The following is a 23,329-nucleotide window of genomic DNA, read 5'->3' as shown; positions in this document are numbered from 1 at the left end:
TATATTTTATTTTATTTTTTTATCACCACCCGTGACATCTCGTGCAGGTGAACAATAATAGGCTACAAGCTGTATACACATTTCAGACAATCATTATATAAATGCTCATCAAAAATAAAAGTAAATCTTAGTCTATCTCAGTGTTTGTGAAACATAAATAAGTCTTTGTTGCTCAGTTTTTGTCTTTATACAATGAACATTTAATGTACAAATAAGTGTTGTGCATGCAAAAAGAATAAAAGAAACTTTGATTTCAGCTCTTTAATGATTGAAATGACTGAATGAGACATGAAATGAGTGATGCGGATTTGCGTGAGCACAAACACAACAGCATCATTCCTCAATGAAATAATTAATTGTAGAGCGTCAACTCCATCTAGAATATCTATGTTTCTAACGTGCTGTAATAATAGCAGCTCTCCTACTACAGCGGTAGGTTTCACTCAATGAAATGTAGAGGCCACATTGAAATCAACATTACACTTAAAAAGCACATTGTGTTTCAAATAAATACATAGTCAAGAGCAACTGTAAACATATTTCTTCATGTGCATGTCGCTGTAACGCTGTATATGAAATATAAAAATACCTATCGACTGTTACAAAACGAAATAAATTAATACAAACAAATACAAATTTAAGGATCCTTTTTAAAGAACTATTACTACAAGTTAATGTCAAAGGATCATTATTATTTACACTGTATAATGATTCAAACAAAAATAAACACCATACAGCTATCAAACAGTTAACATGAAATATTTGGGACATTTCTACACAGAGAAACCTACCATAACACTCAAGGTAATTGGCAATTGGAATTATACTTTAAGACAACTGGAAATTAATCTTTGATTCCATGTTTTGGCTGATAATGACATTATCATCCTTTAGTGTATTCATCAATAAGTAAGGAATTGCTCGGTCAACATCAAGTAACAAAGTAAGCATTTTTTCAAGGAACGACTGTGAAACAATGGCAGAGAAGTATCATCCGTTTCTCAAAACGATTAACATTTTGCAATACAGAAAACGGCATAATGTAGATCTTTACATATTGCTTTAACAGTGGTCCATAAGAGTTATGTTTTGATAACAGTGGTCCTTAGAGTTTACAAAATTGGAGGAAAGACAAAGCTTTCAGTCAAGAATCCAGATCCAAACCTTTAAATATTTGGGTATATTAATTGCACAGTAAATGGCAAACTGCTGTGAAGGATTAGGGAACTTGCTGCCTGAGAATTTGTTTATGCGGCTTCTTTGATGTGTGCCATCAAAATTACTCACGGGCTTCCAAGTAAGTCTTAAGGATAGGAGTTACTAAAAAATGCAGTTCACGCTATATTAAATTATATATCCCTTTAGGAGAAATAAGCAACCAATAAATGAGACACTTTTTAAAATCAAGCCGAGTGTTTAAGGGCCTTTAAGAAACTCTGTATGTTTTGGGGGATTTTGTTAAATCCGTCTAAAAATGGTGACACAGGAAGCAGGTTTTGAAAATAAATCCCAGAATATAAGGTATGGCTCTGTGTATCCCATCAGGCCTTAGTGCTAACAGGATCACAACAGTAGTCCTTGTTGAAGAAGACATCACACGCCTCACTTGGCAACTTGACAAAGCAGACTAAACAGCACGGGCTAAGAAGTCTCTGACAGTGCTGCTGCTGTTCCTTATCCAATAAGCCTCCTCATCACAGCCGGCCTAGAGAAGGGCCAACAGTACTCGTTGGGGACGGGACCGTTGACATTGCACTCAAAGAAGGAGAACATGGGGAACCAGATGCGAGCTCGTCGACTCTGCTGGTAGGCCCGGGTGTTGGCTAGAGTGTGGTAATACAGGAAGAGTCTGGTCGTGATGTAGAACGCTATGAACACATCGATGGAGTAGTGTTCATGTGCAGCCAAGATGAAGAAGATGCCGAAGAGATTCAAGACCCAGGACAACGTGTGAATGAAGTTCCAGCTTCGTGGGGTGTCTGTTTAAAAATAATCGTTTTTACATTAAAACAAATTAGCTTCATTGTTTTGGGGAATTTTATAGCTGTCCAGAAATCTATCCCATCTTGAGAGACAGAATATTTCTGTCCAGGTCAGACTGAGGAAGGCTACATTTTATTTCAGTTGCAGTACCAGTGAAGGACACTGAGTGGCAACAAAGAGACAATGGTCCCAAATATGGTTACAGTGTCTCTTCCTCTGCCTGTTTCATCATCATGATTCAGTACTTTAACATTTGATGTCACAGACTGTACATTAGTCAGAACGTTACTTTAAATACAATACATTCCATTCAGACATTTAACCAAAATGAGGAGGCAGAGTTATAACTAAAGATATGACTTACCTTTGTTTGTTTTGAACAAACACCAAAATCAATCAATCACTTTTAAGAATGAAGTTCACCTTTGAAGTACACATGTAAGTGGTTCTGGTCCCCGCTGAATGCAACACAAAATTACAAAAAGGAGCTCAGACTTAAAAGCTACTCACACTCTGTGACAAAGAAGTTGAGCAAGGTAATGACCACGGTGTGGCCGCTGAACATGTAGTCACCACATGTATGCACGCCAGTCAGGGTCATCCCAAAACCGCTCCAGATGGCCACAGCTCGCTGCAGTTTGGCCCACATGTCCCCATACATCTAGAGGAAGAGAAGAAGGGAGACTCTCAGTGCTGTGATCTTACAAAGAGCCAGAGAAGCAACGTTTAAGATATATAGAGAATTCATTACGAGTTACCTTTCCTGAGCATTGCAGGTGTTGTCCTGGCACAGACAGGGAGGTGACAAACATGGTGATACAGCGGAGCATGAACACCGTCCCCATGAGGCTGCACATGCGCCGCAAAAGGATGGACCTACAAGTCGTGACAAGCGATTAACTTCCAAAGCATTGATTTAAGGGACACACCGCAGGTGGAGATGCACCAATTTTCCTTTTTCTTATTTTTCCAGAGTCTGACATACCGATTCCGATATTGCATCCAAGAGCTATAATCAACAGGATACACATTTGTGTATCCTGTTGATTATAGTTCTTGGATGTGTAAAGTGTCTTTCATGGAAAATTAAAATCTAATTGTATTTCATAATAAAACACATAATAAAATTCCACCTAGTAACAAGACCTTCTCTCACTCAAAATCATCTCAAAATAAAAGTGCTCCAGGTTACTGGGAAATGTAGATCCAACTGAAAATCAATTGCAGTATATCCCACTTTTACGAGCTCATTGTGTTCTTTACTCACGCAGAAGATCATCCACACTGACACTGTGTGTGTGTACGTGTATGTGTACGTGTATGTGTGTGTGTGTGTGTGTGTGTGTGTGTTGCCACTGTGTGCACGACATGCAGCAGAAGTTACGGTCTGTGCAACGTAAAACCTTCATCGGCACATGTAAGTAAAGTTGACCAGCAATAAATCAGAGATATCAAACGGTTGCCGGTCACTAGTCATGGCCGATCGATCGCCATCTCTTTAACTGGAGGAATCCTACAGCTCAATCCCTGTGGTGACAACATTGCACTTATGTGAACACTGTCAGGACTCTACCTGTGTTTATGGAGCAGCAGAACCAACAACCAGACATTACAGAGGATCACTCCACATGCTTCAGCCATGGCAAAGGCCCATGGTATTCTGGGAACACTGTTGAAAGGAGACAAAAAGAGAGATTAGTATTGAAATGAGTAGTCCATTCCATAAAAAGTTAATTGATAACTATTTTGGTAATCTTTCTTAAAAGTGAAGATTTGCTGCTTTTATGTTTTATATAGTTGTATCTTGAATATCAATTTTCAGTTTCTTTAATACATTTTATGTACTATTTATAGAAATTGATTTAAAAAAATTATTAATCTCATTACATAATTAGTTGAATCATGAATTAACCATTAGACTCAGCCCTAAAAGCACCCTTGTAAGATATTTTGGGTTAGTCAAGGCTGAAATATTTCACACAGGTTCTAATTACTCTTTTTAAAGTGTTATGCCTTTAAATAGCAAAATATGGACTGTAAAAATCACTAAATTGACTAACATGCTTATACGCATTTTATCATGCTAAACATGTCACTGAAATCGGCTCTCCCAAAAAAACATGAAAAGACATTGCATGAAAAGCTCAAATCTGGTCATAAACAACAAGTTACACTGTGAAGTAGGTCACTTAAAAAAAAAAAAAAAACACACTCAAAAGGTCTCTTTGAACCAAAGCTATCCCATCAGGAATATGTGAGGATAATAATAGAAACATGCTACAAGGAAGTAGGGCGGTTATAATATCCACCATCTGGTATGATATTGTGACAGTTAATAGATATGTGTATTTGTTCACTCTCTCTTTGGCATTTCACAGTTTTTTGTATTTATGGCTATCCAGTGCACCAGGTCAGAAAATGTGACACACCCACCTGTCTAGGAAAATATCTGGCAGTGGAGGATATGTGCGCATGTCAGGCACCCTCTCATGCACTATGACCATGACAAAGGACGTGAACCCAAACACAAAGACCACATAGATGGAGCTAAGCACTGTCTTCCAGTACTCTGGATCCAGGCGCCTCGTCTGCTGCTTGTACTTCCCATTGGTGTACTGGTTATACTCCTCTCCTACTGGTGCTGTGTCAGTGCTGTCGCAGTCTCTGCCCGAGTCTCCATTACACAGCCAGTCCAAACTGCCTCCGGAGCCCGTAGGAGAGTGACCGTCAAAGGGAAGACCCAGCTCCTCCAACACGTCAATGTTCTGTTTCTGTAGTTTGCGGATGGACACCATCAGCCGCTTGATGTCCCCCAGCACCTTGAGCTCCAGAGGCGGTGAGCGGAGGTCATACTCGCTGAGGGCCAGCAGACTGGTGCCGTCCAGTCGGTGCTTGTTGCACAGCAGGTCCACATAGTCACAGAAGCCCTCTTCCCTCAGCCACTTGGCGACGTGTTTGGGTGTCCAGCGACGGACACTCAGTTGGCTCATTTCCTCCTGACTCTGAAGGCTGGAGAAAAGCACATTCAATTTTCAAGAAAAACAACTGAGCTCTCCCTTACTGCCAGTATCAGTTCCTCACTGACTTCCTAGCCAATAAACAGAGACATCTTCAGGAGAAGTAAGATCCATTTGGCTCACCTTATTTCCACTGAATCAGCTACAGTAATTCCAAACAAACCACGCAACACAGCCAGATAGACAGAAAATAGCTTCACTTTGTCACAAAACTAAAAGTGACAAACAAGTTGAAGAGCTTCAAGAGCAAGCTGAGCTTTCCCAACTGGAGCAAACATATGAGGCAAACCCTGGCAAGGATGTGATGAAATAAGCTTGCACCACCACACACATGTAGATTAAGGAGCAAACATATTCCACAGGGACAGACAGTGATTTTGAGACTTTTGTAATAGCTGTAAATGGATAATGAATCTTTGGCTATTATCCCCAGTCTTATTATTAGCCAATATATCCGACACACTAATCAGAAGAATTCTAGTTTAGGCTTAACTTCAGTGTCAGTGGAAACAGACCTTGTCTCTTGAGTCTGATCCCAGAACGACCAAAGAATATATTGAATGCATGTCTACCTGTTGGGGGCATGGCTTTAGATGTCATTAAACCACTGTGACGTTGTGGTTTAGAGGGCAGCTATAACTCACTTCAGACAGCCAGTCACAAGCAACCACCTTGCACTGTCCCACACCACTGGCTTATCAATAAGGTGGGGTCAGTAGCTAATTCCACTAACCTGTCCTCAATATCCTGTGATGTTAAGATAACTAATCCACCTGGTGGTCGACGGGGTATGTCCCCACAAGCACGCCCGAGGTAGACACGAAAGCATATTTTAATGTATCACTAGAACTCTTCCCAAGCAGGCTAATTCAGGTCGAGCTAACCTAGCTAACGTTAGCTAGCATGCCGCTAGCTAGTTCGACCAGCGCGTGGAGCCGCACGCTCACTCACCCGGACCGAGGCGTCACAGAAGACGATGCAGGGATTTATTCAGCTAGCTTGCTGAATGGCATCTTACGGTTCTCTGAATAAATCGTAAGAGCGGTGGCTGCAATAACACTGGCTTGTTGGGAATCATGTCGCCTCCCTTGGCTTCGCGCTAGTTAGCATACTGTTGACAGCACAAGGCAGTAATGTCCAGAGTAGCTGCGCACGTAAGAATCCTCTCCAGCTGAGCAACAGTAACACCTCCTGGTAAAAAGAGAGTACTGGTGAGTCTTTAATTCTGCAGTATTGTTGTTGTTATGCATACATAAATGGCGTCTGTGTGCAATTAACCGCCTCAAAACATCACACAGTGTATACATTGAAGATAAAAAAGGTGTGAGGTTGACCAACGTTTAGCTTATAGGTCACTGATTTAATTATAGGACAGGGACACCTGTCCTTGTCAGTACCAACGTGAATGTAGTATAACCTCAACAGAGTTTAAAAAGAAAGAGTAGCATTTTGTTATGGAGGCAACTACAAATATGCATGTAGTCAACTATGAACACTGCACAGCAAAGTAACGCAGTGTGCCCTGCCACTCTGTCAGTGAAGGACTTGGTGAGGGTTTTGTATGGAGGAAAAAGGTTTGGTAATCATGTGGATGAAGTGTGGCCTAACCTATTCATTGGTGACATGTAAGTATTTGACATGGCTCTTGACGGCGTAATACATCAAATGAACGCAATATTGTTTCCTTTTAATGTATTTCCTGTTATAACTGTTATAACCACAGGTCAGTGGCCAATGATCGCTATAGTCTGTGGAAGCTGGGCGTCACTCATGTTCTGAATGGAGCTCATGGGAAGATGCACTGTCAGGGGAGTCATGACTTCTATGGCTCCGCTGTGGATTATTATGGAGTGCCTGCAGAAGATTCACCGTCCTTTGACCTCTCTCGCTATTTCTTTCCCTCTGCCGAGTATATTCAGAGTGCACTTGACACGACTGGTGGTAAATACCCATGGTGTTTGCTTATTTTTATCTCTAAGCAAGTCACTCATCTTATCCAGAGTAAACTCCCAGTATCGACTAATGCTTCAGGTTCCTTGTTTTCTTCTTCTTCCTCACCAGCGCGGGTGTTTGTCCACTGTGCAGTCGGAGTGAGCAGATCTGCCTCCCTCGTCCTGGCCTACCTAATGATCCGCCACCATTACACCCTGCTAGAGGCCATCAATAAGGTCAAAGAGCGCAGATGGATTTTCCCAAACAGAGGTTTCCTCAAACAGCTGTGTGCTTTGGATATGAAACTACGCCAGACATCATGAGTAATCCCCTTCACCTCAAAACCAATTGATTTTCTAAATTACAGAACCCCAAACACCTGTTTTACTTGAGACAAATTGTGAATTCAGTGTCTTTCAGTGGTAGGAAATACTGTACTTTGACTTTAATCAGTCGGTTTCCAAGAATGGTATGAAATCTATTGACCCAGGTCAGTTCACAGGATATTGACCCTTATATTAGTAGGAGATCAATGTAATCAACCCACCCTTGAGCAGAATCGATTTAAGTCATTTAACTTTTGTTCAATGTTGAAGAAAAAGTACATCCACTATGTTGTGTTGTGTATTCACTTTTAAACATCATGGACAATCAATCAATGCTTTATAACACAGTATAATCTAGTTGCAAGCAGAATGATTTCACATTTAAAATGATTAACAAAGTAATTATCAGCAGGTATCTCACCATTAGGAAGCATCCATAACTGGTGTGTAAAAAGATGTTGAATGTTTGACAACGTAGAAGCTGTAATCATATATAACATGTCTTCATGAGTTTTGACACATTTATTATTTATTTAACAGTTTCAAACGCATCGTTAATGCTTTATCACAGGCTTTAAGGATTTGTTCAAGTGCGTCATAAAGTCTCATGGTATCAGAATATTATCTTTATCATTAATTCAATTATTGTGAGGTGAATATCTGATAGTGTGACGAGCCAAGTATCATCATCTGTCATGCCCTCCTCCTCCTCACCTGCCTACTAGGCTCTCTCTTTCTCCTTCTCTCTATCTCTCTCTTGATGTGTAGGTGGCTAATTGCTGATGTGAACCTGGTGTGCTGGAGTTGGGGCTTGATTGACCAGCTGCCTTCAAAAGCTCCACTCCTGCTCTCAGTCTGCTATAGACTCAGTTCAAGTTAGTTCTAGCTGCCGCTAAGACGTAACTATTGAGATTCTGAAAACGTCCTGTTGATTCCATGTCCTAACCGTGCCTGTCTTCTTGCCCAGGACCAGCAGCTGGATTATTGCCCCGACTCCAGCTCCTTCCTTCCTTCCTTCCTTCCTTCCTTCCTTCCTTCCTTCCTTCCTTCCTTCCTTCCTTCCTTCCTTCCTTATTGGACATTTCCAATAAACATCAGTGACTTTACTCCTGTCTCAGCCTCTGCCTCTGTGTCCAAAACCTGGCCACCCTAACATCATCACCAGTAAGATGAGGAGTTGACAAATAAATGATCATTTTAGGGATAAAATAATGGATTCAGTATTCTCCACCACTATTCAACAATGAAACAGCTGTTACACCATAATGTTGGGAGAACATTCTTTTATTTGAAAATGTATCCAATTAAACAGTTACATAAACAATTACATCTGCTCCTTATACTAAGGATGGATTAAATGTCAAGGTCAAACTTCATGTATTTTGTATGTATGTATATGACGGATGAATTAGGTTAGGTTTTTAAATCTTTGCGATATATTCTTAATTCTAGAAAAAAGGTTTTTGCTGCCCTCTCTAAAATCTTGATGTGGAATTCATTGAATATTTCTAAACCATATTCAATATTTCTTAGAAATGAAACGCCATTTCTAATAAAAATAAATGTATGCAGTATCAACTGAGCCTCTTCAAACACATCTACACCTGGATCACGACAGGATTTTATTTTCATGTACACATCAAATGAGATTTGTTCCTGCACACACCACTGTAGATGAATCAATAAGCAGAAGCAGCACTTTAAATAATTAGTCAATAAATGTCTCCGGGTCAAAATGACCCGGAGACATTTATTGACCGATTTTGTGCACAACATCAGTACTGGATTTTCCAACACATCATTGCGCCCACATTTTACCTCCATATTCACGACCCTGAATGAAGAGAGGTCATTACATGTTATGGAGGTTAATTATGTTTTTCTTCCATTTAAAAGCTGGAATGGGTGAAATTGACCTGCACCATAACAGGAGGGTTACAAGAGGCACTTGCAGCAGTGTGAGGGCTGTTTGATGTCATGTGGAGCCAGGGGCAAAGCTTTATTGTTTTCTCCCTTTTCAGCCAATTTACTTTCAAAAATATTTATGTCAGAGCATTAATAGCTGCAGTATATCTATTCCATAAATGCTGCATTAAAGTTGACTCTTCTGTCATCCTGTATAAGCAATGCACTTAAACATTTTGTCCGTAATAGCATGTAATTATCACTGCTTTATGGAATTATTCATCTCTGTTTGAGGCTTATTAAATTAGAGCGCCATAGCGATGTGAAAAGCAGAGCTTGAGCCGTTCTGTTTGTTGTTCTGCCCTCTGCATGAGTAAGACTACACGCTAGGTTAAGCACTAAATTGGGTAACTGTCCAGTGACAGCAGATAAACACCTGCTCGTAGAGATCATCCTGATCCCAAGCTGAAGGGAACTGCTTTCATACAACAAACATTTTGACTAGTAATCGATCTAAGACGGGGCATTTGGACTTAAAATGTCAGACTTAAAAGACAAGAGAAAGGAGTATCTAAGTGTGAAGGATCTGCAGAAGGTTTTGGACTCGTGCAAACTACATCTTCGTCAAGTTGATGAGGTCTGGCCAAACATATACATAGGGAATGTGTAAGTATACTTTTTACTTCAGACTAAAGGAGTTTGCCTCGCGGGGACATGTGAAACCTGTTACTTGTAATGTTAAACAATCATGATCTTTTACATCACTCCTGCAGATTATAATTCTGGAATAAAAATATCGTGCTATGATGCTTCGCCTTCACATACGTCTTGAAATCCTTTCTGTCTCTTTTGTGTTGCTAGGGCAGTAGCCCAAAACAAGACTACCTTGCTGAAATTAGGTATAACTCATGTATTAAACGCTGCTCACTCCAAGCGAGGCAGCATAGGGAACCAAAGCTTTTATGGCAACGGCTTTGTGTATTGTGGCATTCCAGCAGATGACTCGACACACTTTGATCTGGATGTTTACTTCCAGACTGCAGCTGATTTTATTCATAAAGCTCTGAAGTCACCTGATGGTAAGACTCCTCTTCTTTTTTTACATGAAATGTCATACACAGTGAGTTTTAATCAACTGCAAACATATGGTAGTTATATTTTTAATTCCTGCACATCACATGTTTAATTTCACTCTTTGAATCCTTAATGAAAGGTTATTTTTGGGGAGTTTTTCATGTGAGGTCCTGGGACAGGGATGTCGTATGTGCACAGATTGTAAAGCCCTCTGAGGCAAATTTGTAATTTGTGATATTGGGCTGTACAAAATAAACTGAAATTAATAAACCCATATTCTCAAATTCTCCCATCATGCCGTCCTTTCCGTCTCACCTGCCAACACAGTGTAACACAACTTGTAAAGGTATGTAAGTGTATTTTCAGCCAGCAGAAGTAATAAGAGTCTTACCTTGCAGAATTTAAATCTATAATTGACCACAGCTCCTTTCAAAGAAGTTATCAAGCAGGGGACGAGCTGGGATTAAAGAGACAGTCGGGCCAAGCCTGCAAAGGGACCTTAAACGAACAAAGGCAATGAATTTGAGGCACTATTTATAGCTCACAGCAGGAAAAAAGAAAGGCCACAGCATGAGACAGGCACTCATGTATGATACTAATAAGACTGAGGCCTCTCTCTAATCCTTCCTCCCCACTCCCCACTCCCCTCTCCCTTCATCTTGTCTCTTCTTCAGGGAAAGTTCTGGTGCACTGCATCATGGGAATGAGCCGGTCATCGACCTTGGTGTTAGCGTACCTCATGATCTACCGTCACCTACCGCTCAAACAGGCTTTGCAGAAATTGATCCAGAAGAGAGCCATCTACCCCAACAGGAATTTCCTGGCTTTGCTGTTGGATCTGGATCTGCAGCTGACAAGAAAAAAACAAATATGTCACATCCTGTAATCAAGAGACGTTTACACTTTTCCGCCACACAGCAGCGTGGTGTCTAGAGATGGAGATGCCAGTCAGTCTGTTGGTCCAGATTGAAATATTTCTAATGCACTGTCATGAAATTTGGTTTAACTTATGACTGAATTTCTGTGAGACTCAGCTGCACTGTGAGATTAACAGCTAATATATAGCATGTTAGCATGTTAAACGTAAACCAAAAAAACAAGACAAATGGGAAAGCTGCACACTTTGTTAACATGAGATTAGTAAGTTTAATGCAGGTGTTCAGTCTTCTTCAAATTAGTTGCAATGCTAGCGTGCTACACCAACATGTTAGCATGCTAACATACTAAACATTGCATGCTAAATATTAGCAATTTAAAACAATTAATGTTTTGATAACAGAAGGCTTTTGTAGGCTAAATGTGTCATGCTAACAGCATGGTAACATCCAATAAGCTGGTTGTTAATATGCATGGAAGCATGATGGTAGTATGTTAACACGCGAACACATGTTAGCGGTAAAAAGGTAGGAACAACATGGCTGACCCTCTGGCGCCACCCTCAGGCCAACCTTTACATTGTTTACCTCACTAGCTTAAAAGATCTAACAATGAATTGCAAAGTTGTCGCTCAATTCAAATCAAATTTTGTTTGGTTCTGGTTTGTAATAAGCTGCATTATCGTCTTCCAAATGTTATGGACATTTCATGTTTTTAAAATGTTTTTAGAGCTAGAGATTATAAAAACTAAAAACATCTTAAAATGACAGTTTGGAAACGTAATGCAATGTGATGTGAAAACAGAGACATGGCTGAACAATGAATGCCAATGATAAGGATATTTTATGAATATTTATGTCTTTCAGTTACCTCTCCTTGTAAGATTTATTTTTCTTCAGCACCTCATTTATTACAGCAGAATGGACCAAATGATTTTACAAAGCATTATTTTTTTCTAAACTGGGGATGACTCAAAAGATAAAACATGTTTTTGCAAGTGAACATTCAAACTCAAAATGGGAACTAATCCACAGCATCCGTCTTGAACAAGATCCGTGTTCAATTCCTTTAGTGTTGTTCGTCAAGCTAGTTGAGATCATCACTGTACATCAAACAGTTTCAGATCTTTTGTTTGTCAATTAATTCATCTGGAGCAACATTAGAGAGGTCAGAGACAAAAAGCTGCATTCATGCATAAACTAAATAGCGTTTGACAGCAATCACTCCTCCCTGTTATATATCATTATACTCAACCTCACTGTAACACACGCATAATGCACACTGAATTACATGGCACAATTTGTATTGCTGAAGTCACAAATTTAATTTCAATATATGCTATGGGTTTCAACTATGGATATAATTGGTCATAAGTTAAAAAGAAAATACAGTTAATTAAATTCTGCAAAGAATTTTGATGAAAAGAAATGTTTGTAATGTTTCAACATATGCTCAGTCTTTCTTCTGTATTTGTTTCTGACATACTATTTATGTTTTAGGCCAGACTAAGTATGTCTATTTTTACGTGTCAGCTTTTCTGTTGTATTTATTACTAAGTGATCCACACTTGACCAAATGTCCAGGTGTTAATTTAAGCACATTTCACTAAGAAGAAGAATCTCAGTAGAGACTTCAGGCTCAGCAGCATTGATTTAATTATCTTGCTCGTGAAAAAGCAGTGTCCTATCCTCCCTCATGTGCTGGTAGCTCGGGTATCCTTAAAGGAATGCAGAAGATGATGCCAGAATTATTTTGGGCTGATATTCAGAAGTTAAAATAGCAAAAAAGGTTGCAGGGTAGATTGTCAAGGAGAACGTAGACAGTTGTGCTGTCGACCTACATGTCGCTCTTGAACAGAGAGATCTTGAAAAGCAACGTTTCCAGTCGAGGCAAGTGTCTGCTAACAATTTGTTGTTACGGATTTGTTGCAGATTGAAGTTCATGTTGGAAAATATTTATTAGGCTGTATAGTGTATGGATTTATAGTACTCTATACCTTTGTTTGCAAGGTACAGTGAACTTGTTTCTGAAGTAATTTAATAAACAAGGATGCACTGTGATGATACTGCATTGCCTGATTGATTACCACACTTTCTTCTTTTATTAATTTGCTCACAAATCCAGACGAAACCATATCGGAAAGGCCAAAGAGGGAAGTATAATTCATAAAACCACCACGAAGAGGCCCGGAGGAGGTAAAAAGCCATTTTTTATTTGCCCCCCATGTTAACCGTGGGCACTTTCCCATACATAGCATCTTTAATTACACAGAAGTAGAGCAGGAAGGACAGGTTAACCTAAGGGGGGAGGCTATGAAAGCAGCGCTGCAGCTCAACATGTGCACCAGGGAAATCAGTTCTCTGCCCTGACTGTGGGAGGGAGGGAAGGGTTGTACTTATAGATCAATGAGGAGAAAGAAGAGCCTCCAGTTACTGCGGGCACATGTTGTACTTGTACAAAGACACACTTTACAATTCCAACACTCACAAACTCATGCATGGCTGTATGCAGGGTCAGATGCAGCTTTTCTTGCATACACACGACACACAGGCAACCATACACATGCAGGGATGCATGAAACTGTCATGATGTTTGAGTGCACCTCCATATGCCACGGCAGCTTAACAAAAGGTCACTGAGACAGATTTGGTCCCAACGACGCGTCCCTGTGGAAGCGACAATAAGTCTCCAAATCCTGAGTGTCACATTATGTCACCACACTCCAGCAGAATGCAAATAAGAAGCTGAGCTGCCATCGGTTTCTTTGCTATAACAATGCATACACGTCAGTTGTACATCCTCAGCCTGGAGCAGAATCACACAGCTACCTAAATGGATGCTAATGTATACAGTTTGCATATTATAAGTCCCTCACAGGCCCAATGTGTACATTGTAAATGCACAGGTTGGACTTGCCCGCAGGAAATGAAAAGCTGATGTTCATAGGCCTTGAATTCCAATTTCTTTGTATCTCTGGGGATAAATAAACTCACCTAAGTGCTACTGAACTATGGATAAAATAATGAGAGCTTCATAAGGTCATCCCACAATTATGTGTTCTTGTGGTCCTTTGCTGCTGTGGAGTGCATTTATTGGCATAATAGTCTATATTTAAAGGCGATGAGCCTCTATACCTAATGTTCTTTTCATTGATCCTCATTGTAATCCTCCATTGTATTTCTCTTTCAGTGTTACCTCTCTCTTCAATAAAGCCTATTAGTCATCAGTGGAGTTATTAAGCATTCAAAGGGAAATCAGATGGTGTCTGAATCCGTATCCACATTTTCTTTCTTAAACTGTTGACGAGTGAGGTAAAGAAAAAACATTTCCAAGCCTTTGATGACTTTTCTGCTTCTGGGCACAGTCCAAATGTCATTGCAGGGACCAGTTCTGCTTAAGCTCCCAGTTAAACTCTGTTAGAGTATCATAAGTGGTACCTCTATGCGACAGGTTGTAAAAGCAGAAGTGAAGCATCCAGATATGCTCAGAGACCTCAGCTACTTGGGAAGCCCAGAGGGGCAAGACGGCAGGTATGAGACCCCCGCGGCATCAGAGCTCCAGAGGCTGATGTGGACAAAGAGAGCGACCAACAGCCATCTGGATGAGGTTCAGCCCAGGATCTATATTGGAGACATGTGAGACCAGGCATGCTAATAAAGGGTATACAGATTGTCACCAAAAAATTCAAAAATAACGTGTTAATGGTAAAAGCAGCAATATCTTTTATGGATTTAGTGGGTCACAGAAATATGTGTACATTAAAAGAGATCAAACCCCCGAGCTAAAAGAGAGCGTTACATTCAACGAGACTTCAAATACAAGCTTAAGCTGCTTCATGTCTGCTCGATAAATTAGCTGTTATAATCGGTTTGCTAACTAGTTCAAAATATCGACTAAAGTTTATACGTCAGTGGTTTCTTTTGGCTGCCCCATATCTGTTATTGCTGGTTCCATAACTCACATCTCATTTTTCAGTAATACGTTTGCTTTACAGTAGTTTTGGGTTGCCAACATTGACGCATTTACAAATGTTATGTTGTCATATACAAATAGGCTAAATATTAGCTTTGGGTGCACAACTTGGCAACACAAACGTTCTTCCGAAATTTGCATTAAACAGCTTATTAATGACATAAGGCATTAGTAAATGTGTTACTAATCATGAAGATGACAACTTTAACATAATTAGTAATAAGCATTCTAAGTTAAAAAAAAGATTCCTTATTAAAAAATGGTCATATGTATGCTCATAGAAATGACAAACCCTTCTTTCACTTATCTGCACCGACAGATAATTTATGCTTTTTTCCTTTAGGTATGCAGCCCGAGACAAGAGGACACTCCGGGCTCACCACATCACCCATGTACTTAACGCTGCTAATGGGAAGTTCAACGTGAACACGGGCCCCGGCTTCTACAGAGACACCAAAATCACTTATCATGGAGTGGAAGCTTTTGACATGCCGTCCTTTAACTTGAGTCCCTTCTTTTACCCAGCGGCCAATTTTATCAAGAAGGCTTTAAGCTCGCCCAAAGGTAAGGAGCTCTCCCTGGGCTCACTGTATTTATTTTACTTGGGGGAGAGGGGGTCATTTTTTCCCCTGCAAGGCATAGCACAGAGACGATTGTCAGTCAATTCCCAGTATAGCAGCTCCCAGTTGTATTAGACATTAAAATGCAAATCAAACACTAAACATAATATCAAGCTAATATCTTTCCCCCACGGTAATCTTCTCATAAGCTCAAACATTGGCCAGGAAAATTGGTTTTAAATGGATTGCCCTGGTAATTTGTAAGCAACACTTTTATTGGACATGGAAATTACACAATTATGTTTGTGGCCTGTGCTTGCCTGGCCTGTTATGCAAAGTGAAGTCGGTATCTGACACGACAGTAATAAGACGAGGCCTCCTCGTTCCCGTGCTGGCTCCAGTGTGCGCCGGGGTCTACAGTAATCCCCCGCAGAAATACACGCACGCCAAGACAGTTCAATTACGCGCTCCCATGCGCCCTAATCCTCAGGCCCGATAAGGAACCAGGGATTACCGTGTGTAGAAACATTTGTTGCAACATTGTCGAAAACTTTTAGTCTGGAGTTAGAAGTGCTCCTCTCTGTGATGTGCATGCTTTTTAATCCACAGGGAGAGGAGTAACACATTAGACAGTTAGAATAAAAAAATTCCCCACAATAATCCAGTCATTGCATGCTTGTAAATACAGACATGGAGCTATGGAGTATGGCTGAGCTGTGGATTGATCCATAGAAAATGATGTTTTTTCTGCGTATTGGCAGGTAAAGTGTTTGTCCACTGTGCGATGGGTCTCAGCCGCTCGTCCACTTTGGTCCTGGCCTTCCTGGTGATCCATGAGAACATGACGCTGGTGGACGCCATCAAAGCTGTCAGCGCCAACAGGAACATCTCACCTAACAATGGTTTCCTGGAGCAGCTCCGAGAGTTGGACAAAAAGCTGCACTGCCCGGGATCATCGAGGAGCTGCGGTGCCAACGGACGGACTTGAGATACAATCCACCAGTTCATAAATGCGTGTTGTACTTGTTGTGTTTAACGGAGATATGAATGTTAAAACATGCTCTAATTGTCTTTTCTATGGAAAACAAATTACATTTTTTGAGAAGAAATTAAAGTGACTTAAAATACATTCAAGGCCTTTTATTACAGTGAACAGATACTAACAAAATCAATAACTACTTTATCCAAAGAAAAGTATTTTAGTATAATGGAAAGCTCCAAAACATGAAATGAACTTTGAGATTGTCAACAACCACTGGTGTTTGTCTGACTCAGAGATACTCTCCAGAAATATGAAATATAGTCTCCTGGTGCTCTCAGAATAAACTACAGTGTGCATGTCCATTGTAATGAGGACATATGTCAACAAATACATGTTTTTATGTGTATTTCATAGTTTCTGGATGGAATCATCAGGCAGTGGCTACACAGTGGCTTCATTCTTGAATTCATAAATGAAATGATAGAACAGCAGCATTATCCTTCAAATTATCTCAAATTAGGAACACATCGGTGCAGTTTAGATTGACTCAGTGAGGCATCCGATCCGCACCATGTTTCAAATCACTCGTACACAACTCTAATCACCCATGTGGTTCTGCAGCTAAAATTGCCACAACACAAGCAGCCTGGCTTCTGTCACGGTCATGTGAGGAATAAATAGTCCACACCGCTCCTGCCCAGACAACTGGCATCTTCAGCTGTCTCGCTCCAGCGGGGCTCAGCCTCTCTAAACAACACTGATGCTCTGCTCAGATGGAAAGCGAGCTGCACTAATAAGGTTAGAGTTCACCGTGGTTCTTTTCCAAATGCGACACAGGAAGTAAAAACTAGCAGCACAAGCAGCAACAGGATCAAATATTTGGGGTTATTATCTCACTGTGAACCAAGCGCTGAGCTGAATGCAATTTGTGATAATTATTCAACGACGCCGGGGTGAAAGATGCAGAAATGAGCCCAGAGGAGGAGCCAGAGCATCAGACACCGCCCACCTGCGATCTGCTCGGCCTTCTGCTGAAGAACAGACGGCCCACTGGAGCTGTCAACGAGGTGTGGCCCAACCTCTACATCGGAGATGCGTAAGTGACGTTCTCACTGCATTCTGGTTGATCTGATTGTGAAACTGTTGCTGCAAACAAGTCCTGTATTTGGCCAACTCACGGGACGGATATAAAATCTGTACATTTGAGTCACCATGTGATTGCATTTGAAAACATACGCTCACAGAGCTGGGCTCCAGGGAGGGAGAGAGAGAAATCTCTATTCCTTGTATCATCTCTCGTGTCGTTTGCAGGGCTACCGCTCAGCATAAATCCCTGTTAGTGGATCTGGGAATCACGCATGTGGTGAATGCTGCAGATGGCCCCCAGCACATTGACACTGGGCCACATTTCTACAAAGACACCAGCATACGGTATCATGGAGTAGAAGCAACAGACTGTAAAGAATTTGACTTGAGCCCATTCTTCACTGAGACGGCTGATTTCATCCACGCTGCTCTGAAGCTGAGAGGTACATTGAGTCCGTTTGAGCCACAGAAAACAAAAGAAACACATTAGGTTAGGCGTGTAATAATATGTCTGTCATTGCACAACATAATAAATATAATGAGCTGAAAACTTGATTTTAAATAAGTCAGAACAATTATGATATTGCATTTATTGATTACAACTCAACTGCTGTTTAACAATGTGCACAAGAAAGATTCTCAAAGGAAATCTAAAATGTGAAGGTGTTAAAAAAAAGTGTCTGTGACCAAATGAAGTGTTTGGCAACTTGAAGACATTGTCAGGCATTCATTTTTTTTTTTATTTAACCTGGTTTAAAGATATGTTTCTTCATCTAGGAGTCTTTTTCTTCACATTTTTCACCAAAAGATATTTTTCACTAAAAGAAAAATCAATTATAAAATTCTATGAATGGAGCAACTTGACACAGTTTGTACACGTTACAAATGTACATTCTTGTCACTTTGTTATATATGTTTACGGTCCAGATTGTAAAGTCAAATTTGTGATTTTGGGCGATACAAATAAATTGAGTTAAATTGAATTGATTATATTAAGAATATTAAACCATGAGCTGACTGTCTTGTTACAACCCTACATACAGAACAATTATCATACAAATACAAGTACATTGTCCTTAGCAATTACATTCTGGTAGTTATTTAAGAGTTACAGTATGCATGCTTCATATAGACAAAGCTGACATTTTAAGTGTTTCTGTCGAATGTCCGTGTAGGTAAGGTGCTCGTCCACTGTGCACGAGGAATCAGCCGCTCGGCGACTCTGGCACTGGCCTTCCTTATGATCAGAGAAGGACTTTCCCTCGTTGAGGCTGTGGAGGCCGTTCGCAGGCACAGAAACATTCTTCCAAATGTTGGATTTCTGAATCAACTCTGTCACTTGGACTCTTCTTTGGCCCTGCAGAGGAAAACGACACAACATCGAGAAGTGAAGAGATAAAGCACTGATTGGGAATTCCCTCCATATGAGTTGTTTTGATTTGTTTAATACAACTTACATTTTCTTTATATTACAGCTAAATATGGCTGCTAGATTTTGTGAAAATGTATTTTTCGACCTTCAAGCCAGCCGGGGTTTCCAATAAAGTCATAATGAAAATCAGTTTGCACATTTTGTGTTGTCCATCGCATCCTTTGATTCACCCTTAAGACTTGTGACTTGACTGTGACTCACCCTCATGACTTGTGACTTGACTTGAGCTCGTCTACAATCACTAATTAAAACTGTTTTTCATATAAATTATTTCAAAACCATTGGCTGTCTGCAGTGTCAGGAAAATTACATACGCTGAATATAGAACTGTAAAGCATCAAAAGTAAAGTATCAATGATGTTGTTATCGAGCTGAAAGATATAGAAACACCGGAATGGTCACATACACCGCACAATCAATATCACAGAGGCCATTAAAACAAATAGCACAACTGCCAAAACTACTGCAATTCTTGAACAGCAATTCTGCCTATAAATAAACGATGCTCCACTTATATATTCACAATCCCTCAAAATAATGTGTCTGACTGCTGCAATCCAGCGTTGTACAGTTAAAACTGCAATGTCTAAAGAGGCTCGATACAAGATGATAAAAATATGCCAGCATGGCTCTGAGTGTGTATACAGATTCAGGTCAGACTTTGAAAAGAGATGAAACGCTGAAGCCATTTTAATAAGAGATGCTCTCCAGAGCACACTGAGAGAAAGGGAAAGAGAGAGAGAGCTATGGATAGAAAGAGAGAGAGAGAGAGAGAGAGAGATGCTGTCAAAATAAAAGGAATTGGATATCACAGGTTTAATGATTTCCCTGTCAGAATGAATGATGGCAGAGCATGAAGATATGAGGGAAAAATAAAGGAGCCTGATGGTGTGAAAACTCTGTCTGACATGTTAGCAGCTTCATCCAGCCATTCTGCAATACAGTCATCATCACTGTCTCACTTTGGGGGCTCGCATTCAGATCACTGAATGGACCATGCATATCATATAACGGGGAATCAAAGACATGTGCCATCCTGTGAAAAAACCTTGTCTGTCTAACAGTCTGACACATTTCAGTTCTCTTCTGGCCCCCGAGAGGCTCCGGAAAATGCAGAACATCCTTAACGGGTGTTGTGAGGCAGCGCTTGAGCGTTCTCTCCTGCAGCGTCTGAAGATATGCAGGAAGGCTAAAAGAGACTGACACAATTTCAAGGAGTCGCTCATATGGCTGAGCAAAAGCTCAGTGTGCCCTGTTCACTCCAGTGAATATGGGTATCCTTTGGCAAATGCAAAGTTTGGGTAAGCTCAGCTTCCTGCCAGCAGCGGAGATTAAAGTTGTGTGTTTAGAAGTGGATGGCGGGGACTGGCTGGGTGGAAGTTTTCCCCACAGGCAGGGAACGTGGCAGCTAAGGTCAGGGGCCCGCCACATCACAGCCCTAAAAATATCCTCTGCATTTGATTCCCGTCACAGAGCGGTTATACAATCTGTGCCCTCACTTGAGCCTGGCAGAATTAAACCTCCCAATGTTCTGCCTTTAAGGACTGCTTCACAACAAGCTGCCAGAATGCTAAAAGCAAAGTTCACAAGTGGGAAAACAAAGGACTTCAATCTCTCGGTGAGTGGTTCTGGAGATGCATGTGAAAAACAATGTAGAAAATGCTTTATTTTTTTCATGATTATAAGAGGGAGAAAAGTGAAAGCAAAAAAAAAAAAAAAAAAAAAAAAGCAACCGCGGTATTTCTTGACTTCTTTTCTCCCCTTAAGCTAATAAATCATGTGTGAGAGGAAGCCACGGCGAGAAAATGGCTTCTCACAAGTCAAAGACTGGAACCAAGATAAATGTTACAAAGGCAGTGAAGGAATCCAGTCCAGTGGATGAATATGTCACACCTGGGGGCTATGAGCTGGAGAAAATCCTAAACCGTGGGAGTGTGGCTTACACTCATGTCAACGAGGTCTGGCCTAATGTCTACATCGGGGACAAGTGAGTAAAAAAGTTAAAAATTACTAAATTGGTAAAATAATGGAGGATTAAAATAATATTCGTCTCGCAGGCAGACTGCAAAGGACAAGTGCAATCTGAAGAGGTTGGGGATTACGCACATCTTGAACGCAGCAGAGGGGACGTGGAACAACGTGGACACCGGAGCTGGTTACTACGGCGACATGGACATGGTCTACTATGGCGTGGTAGCAGAAGACATCACAACCTTTAACCTCAGCCAGTATTTCTTCTCTGCCGCCCGGTTTATAGAAGAAACGTTGAGCAATCCTCAGAGTAAGACAACACATAGTTCAAGAGTCATTTCAGCCATATGAGTGGGACGACTTGGTGGTATCTAGGGTTTAATGACGAGGCTTTAAACACCCCTGAGTATTTAGGGGTTTGGAGCTATTCAGTTTGAAAGGAGACACATTTTATTTTCAGATTCATATTTGTATTTTGGGCATTTACTGGAACATGTTTACATGCTTTAATGTTCAAAGAGCGTATTAAGTTTTTGCATTCTGCATGCCTGAATATACCTGTATTCACCCTTGGTCTGAAACACAGGGGGTCAGTATATTCTAATGAGCCTGCATGTGATATAGGAAGAGGAGGCAAATCTGATTGGTTTGTTGAATCACAGGTTTTCTGATCTAGACAGCCCACAACAACAAGTCTGTGGCTTGGAAGAGGCACTGTAGATACCCAGAGGTATGTGCACAAGCCTAGAAAAGGTGAGCTTTTCATAATATGTCCCCTTTAAAGTTCAGCCACCATCCTTATTTATTGGCATGAAAAGAAGACATGAAATCAATGTGTTTTTCGGGAACAATGTACTTCTTCCTAGGGATTGTTTTCACGCTTTGCCTGGTTGCAGTTTTCTTAGTGACGACTAAGGATTACCCAAAATGGCATTGTTTCTGGAAATGTTTCTATTCTTCAAGGAACTCAAATGAGATCTGGGAAAACCCAAACTTTCTGCATACAGACCACTAGTAGAGAAGTAAGAACGTACAAAAAATAATGTAGGTATTCTCTGATAATGTGATTAATTCATATTCAGATAAACTGCTGGTGCACTGTGTGATGGGAAGGAGTCGCTCTGCCTCACTCTTCCTGGCCTTCCTCATGATCTGTGAAAACATGACGGTGGTCGACGCCATCGAACACGTGAAGAGACGCAGGAGGATCGTCCCCAACTGGGGCTTCCTGAAACAGCTGAGAGAGTTGGACATGCAGCTCCTGGAGAAAAGAGAAGAGGGTACAGAGCAGAGTGGATGGAGGCCCTCGGGGGGGCCAAGTTAAGCCTCAGGTCGATGGAGACTAATTCAAGTCGGGTTCCAAGTCATCGCGAAGGAACAAAAGACAGGACAAGTCAAAGAAAACTAAACTCTGGCCAACCCTCAAGCAATTTGAGACACGTCTAAGTCAAGTAAAGATCTCAAGTCACACGCGAGTCAAGTCCTAGTAAAAAGTCATTCAGGACAAGAGAAAGTCAAGTCTCAAGTATGTCAGAGCTGATCTCAGGTCAAGTCACAAGTCTTTTGTAGATGTAAGTACTGGGAGACAAATCCAGGGCACGCCTTCCAGTGCGGATCCCGTCACCAGTTGCAACATTTCAGGTTTTAATGAAAAGGCCTAGTAATTAAATGCACAATTGGTGGGCATGCAGCATCTCGTTGTCCCATGTTTTCTGTTCTTCACTTTTCTCGTATTTTACCGGTTAACGTTGTGATCAATCATGATTGGTTTTGCTTTTAAGTTTCTGATTTTTAGACGGTAAAATCTAAAGTAAATCAAGTCAAATTTCCTTTTTTAAATTTTAAAAATACTTTTCTGAAGAGAAAACAGCTGCCTGGACTACCACAAATTCAAAATCTATCACGCCTCAGGCGAGTAAATATTTAAAATTAAAAGGAGAACAATCAAGTACATGGTCAATCATAATTTATTCTTATGCTAAAATGTACAGCATTTTAAGTGACTGACAAAAGGAGAAAAGTCATAAATACAAGAATGTCATTCTGTCTGATTTGTGTGCACATAGCCAGGTATTTCCCTCCTGTTCTTACCAGCAACTCTGTACAGGTACAAAGGCTACAAAAGAGCAATATAAACATAAACACAAGTACAAGTTGCGTTTTACATGCGATCCATTAGCTTAGTTTGATCTATTCACAGGCTCTATTCTTCT

At 40.7% G+C, this 23,329-nt stretch overlaps 6 protein-coding genes across 6 annotated transcripts; 5 read left to right on the top strand and 1 right to left on the bottom strand.

Annotated features, from left to right (window-relative positions):
* Positions 1–246: 246 nt before the first annotated feature.
* LOC117748997 (sphingomyelin synthase-related protein 1-like) lies at positions 247–6,140 on the bottom strand. The gene is made up of 6 exons (XM_034559177.1): positions 5,952–6,140; positions 4,417–4,992; positions 3,557–3,652; positions 2,742–2,859; positions 2,494–2,644; positions 247–1,979 (listed from the first exon to the last, which is right to left on the bottom strand). Exons 2-6 carry the CDS (start codon positions 4,971–4,973, stop codon positions 1,675–1,677), a joined length of 1,227 nt encoding a protein of 408 aa, XP_034415068.1. The 5' UTR covers positions 4,974–4,992; positions 5,952–6,140; the 3' UTR covers positions 247–1,674.
* si:ch211-223p8.8 (dual specificity protein phosphatase 13A family protein) lies at positions 6,134–8,364 on the top strand. The gene is given in 4 exon segments (XM_034559326.1): positions 6,134–6,154; positions 6,426–6,625; positions 6,724–6,941; positions 7,062–8,364. Coding segments are annotated over 4 exon segments (633 nt in total). The 3' UTR covers positions 7,256–8,364.
* Positions 8,365–9,701: 1,337 nt separating this feature from the next.
* Positions 9,702–11,123, top strand: LOC117749000 (dual specificity protein phosphatase 13-like). The gene is made up of 3 exons (XM_034559181.1): positions 9,702–9,829; positions 10,025–10,242; positions 10,912–11,123. Exons 1-3 carry the CDS (start codon positions 9,702–9,704, stop codon positions 11,121–11,123), a joined length of 558 nt encoding a protein of 185 aa, XP_034415072.1.
* A 3,470-nt stretch (positions 11,124–14,593) lies between these two features.
* LOC117748999 (dual specificity phosphatase DUPD1-like) lies at positions 14,594–16,633 on the top strand. Its single transcript, XM_034559180.1, has 3 exons — positions 14,594–14,748; positions 15,429–15,649; positions 16,407–16,633. The coding sequence occupies exons 1-3, from the start codon at positions 14,594–14,596 to the stop codon at positions 16,631–16,633; spliced, it is 603 nt and encodes a 200-aa protein (XP_034415071.1).
* A 962-nt stretch (positions 16,634–17,595) lies between these two features.
* Positions 17,596–20,789, top strand: LOC117749001 (dual specificity phosphatase DUPD1-like). The gene is made up of 4 exons (XM_034559182.1): positions 17,596–17,723; positions 17,939–18,156; positions 18,889–18,986; positions 20,688–20,789. Exons 1-4 carry the CDS (start codon positions 17,596–17,598, stop codon positions 20,787–20,789), a joined length of 546 nt encoding a protein of 181 aa, XP_034415073.1.
* Positions 20,790–20,950: 161 nt separating this feature from the next.
* On the top strand, positions 20,951–23,295 carry LOC117748998 (dual specificity phosphatase DUPD1-like). The gene is made up of 4 exons (XM_034559179.1): positions 20,951–21,132; positions 21,203–21,426; positions 22,199–22,403; positions 23,211–23,295. The coding sequence occupies exons 1-4, from the start codon at positions 20,951–20,953 to the stop codon at positions 23,293–23,295; spliced, it is 696 nt and encodes a 231-aa protein (XP_034415070.1).
* The last annotated feature ends 34 nt before the right edge of the window (positions 23,296–23,329 follow it).

Source organism: Cyclopterus lumpus, chromosome 19, assembly GCF_009769545.1.
Source record: "Cyclopterus lumpus isolate fCycLum1 chromosome 19, fCycLum1.pri, whole genome shotgun sequence".
In the NCBI taxonomy this organism is placed as follows: domain Eukaryota; kingdom Metazoa; phylum Chordata; class Actinopteri; order Perciformes; family Cyclopteridae; genus Cyclopterus; species Cyclopterus lumpus.
Note: the sequence above shows the minus strand (reverse complement) of the source record. Positions and strands in the feature narration are given on the sequence as shown.

Bases quoted from the DNA above. Each gene is read 5' to 3' on its own strand.
- LOC117748997 (XM_034559177.1), bottom strand. From the start codon at position 4,973: ATGAGCCAACTGAGTGTCCGTCGCTGGACACCCAAACACGTCGCCAAG. The intron at 3,653-4,416 runs GTGGGTGTGTCA...TCCTTTCAACAG, and splicing joins CCAGATATTTTCCTAGACAG to TGTTCCCAGAATACCATGGG. The intron at 2,860-3,556 runs GTAGAGTCCTGA...CACGACTTGTAG, and splicing joins CTGCTGCTCCATAAACACAG to GTCCATCCTTTTGCGGCGCA.
- LOC117749000 (XM_034559181.1), top strand. From the start codon at position 9,702: ATGTCAGACTTAAAAGACAAGAGAAAGGAGTATCTAAGTGTGAAGGAT. The intron at 9,830-10,024 runs GTAAGTATACTT...TTGTGTTGCTAG, and splicing joins AACATATACATAGGGAATGT to GGCAGTAGCCCAAAACAAGA. The intron at 10,243-10,911 runs GTAAGACTCCTC...TCTCTTCTTCAG, and splicing joins AGCTCTGAAGTCACCTGATG to GGAAAGTTCTGGTGCACTGC.
- LOC117748999 (XM_034559180.1), top strand. From the start codon at position 14,594: ATGCTCAGAGACCTCAGCTACTTGGGAAGCCCAGAGGGGCAAGACGGC. The intron at 14,749-15,428 runs GTGAGACCAGGC...TTTTTCCTTTAG, and splicing joins AGGATCTATATTGGAGACAT to GTATGCAGCCCGAGACAAGA. The intron at 15,650-16,406 runs GTAAGGAGCTCT...GCGTATTGGCAG, and splicing joins GGCTTTAAGCTCGCCCAAAG to GTAAAGTGTTTGTCCACTGT.
- LOC117749001 (XM_034559182.1), top strand. From the start codon at position 17,596: ATGAGCCCAGAGGAGGAGCCAGAGCATCAGACACCGCCCACCTGCGAT. The intron at 18,157-18,888 runs GTACATTGAGTC...ATGTCCGTGTAG, and splicing joins CGCTGCTCTGAAGCTGAGAG to GTAAGGTGCTCGTCCACTGT. The intron at 18,987-20,687 runs GTGGAGGCCGTT...TCTGCCTTTAAG, and splicing joins GACTTTCCCTCGTTGAGGCT to GACTGCTTCACAACAAGCTG.
- LOC117748998 (XM_034559179.1), top strand. From the start codon at position 20,951: ATGGCTTCTCACAAGTCAAAGACTGGAACCAAGATAAATGTTACAAAG. The intron at 21,133-21,202 runs GTGAGTAAAAAA...TTCGTCTCGCAG, and splicing joins AATGTCTACATCGGGGACAA to GCAGACTGCAAAGGACAAGT. The intron at 21,427-22,198 runs GTAAGACAACAC...ATTCATATTCAG, and splicing joins AACGTTGAGCAATCCTCAGA to ATAAACTGCTGGTGCACTGT.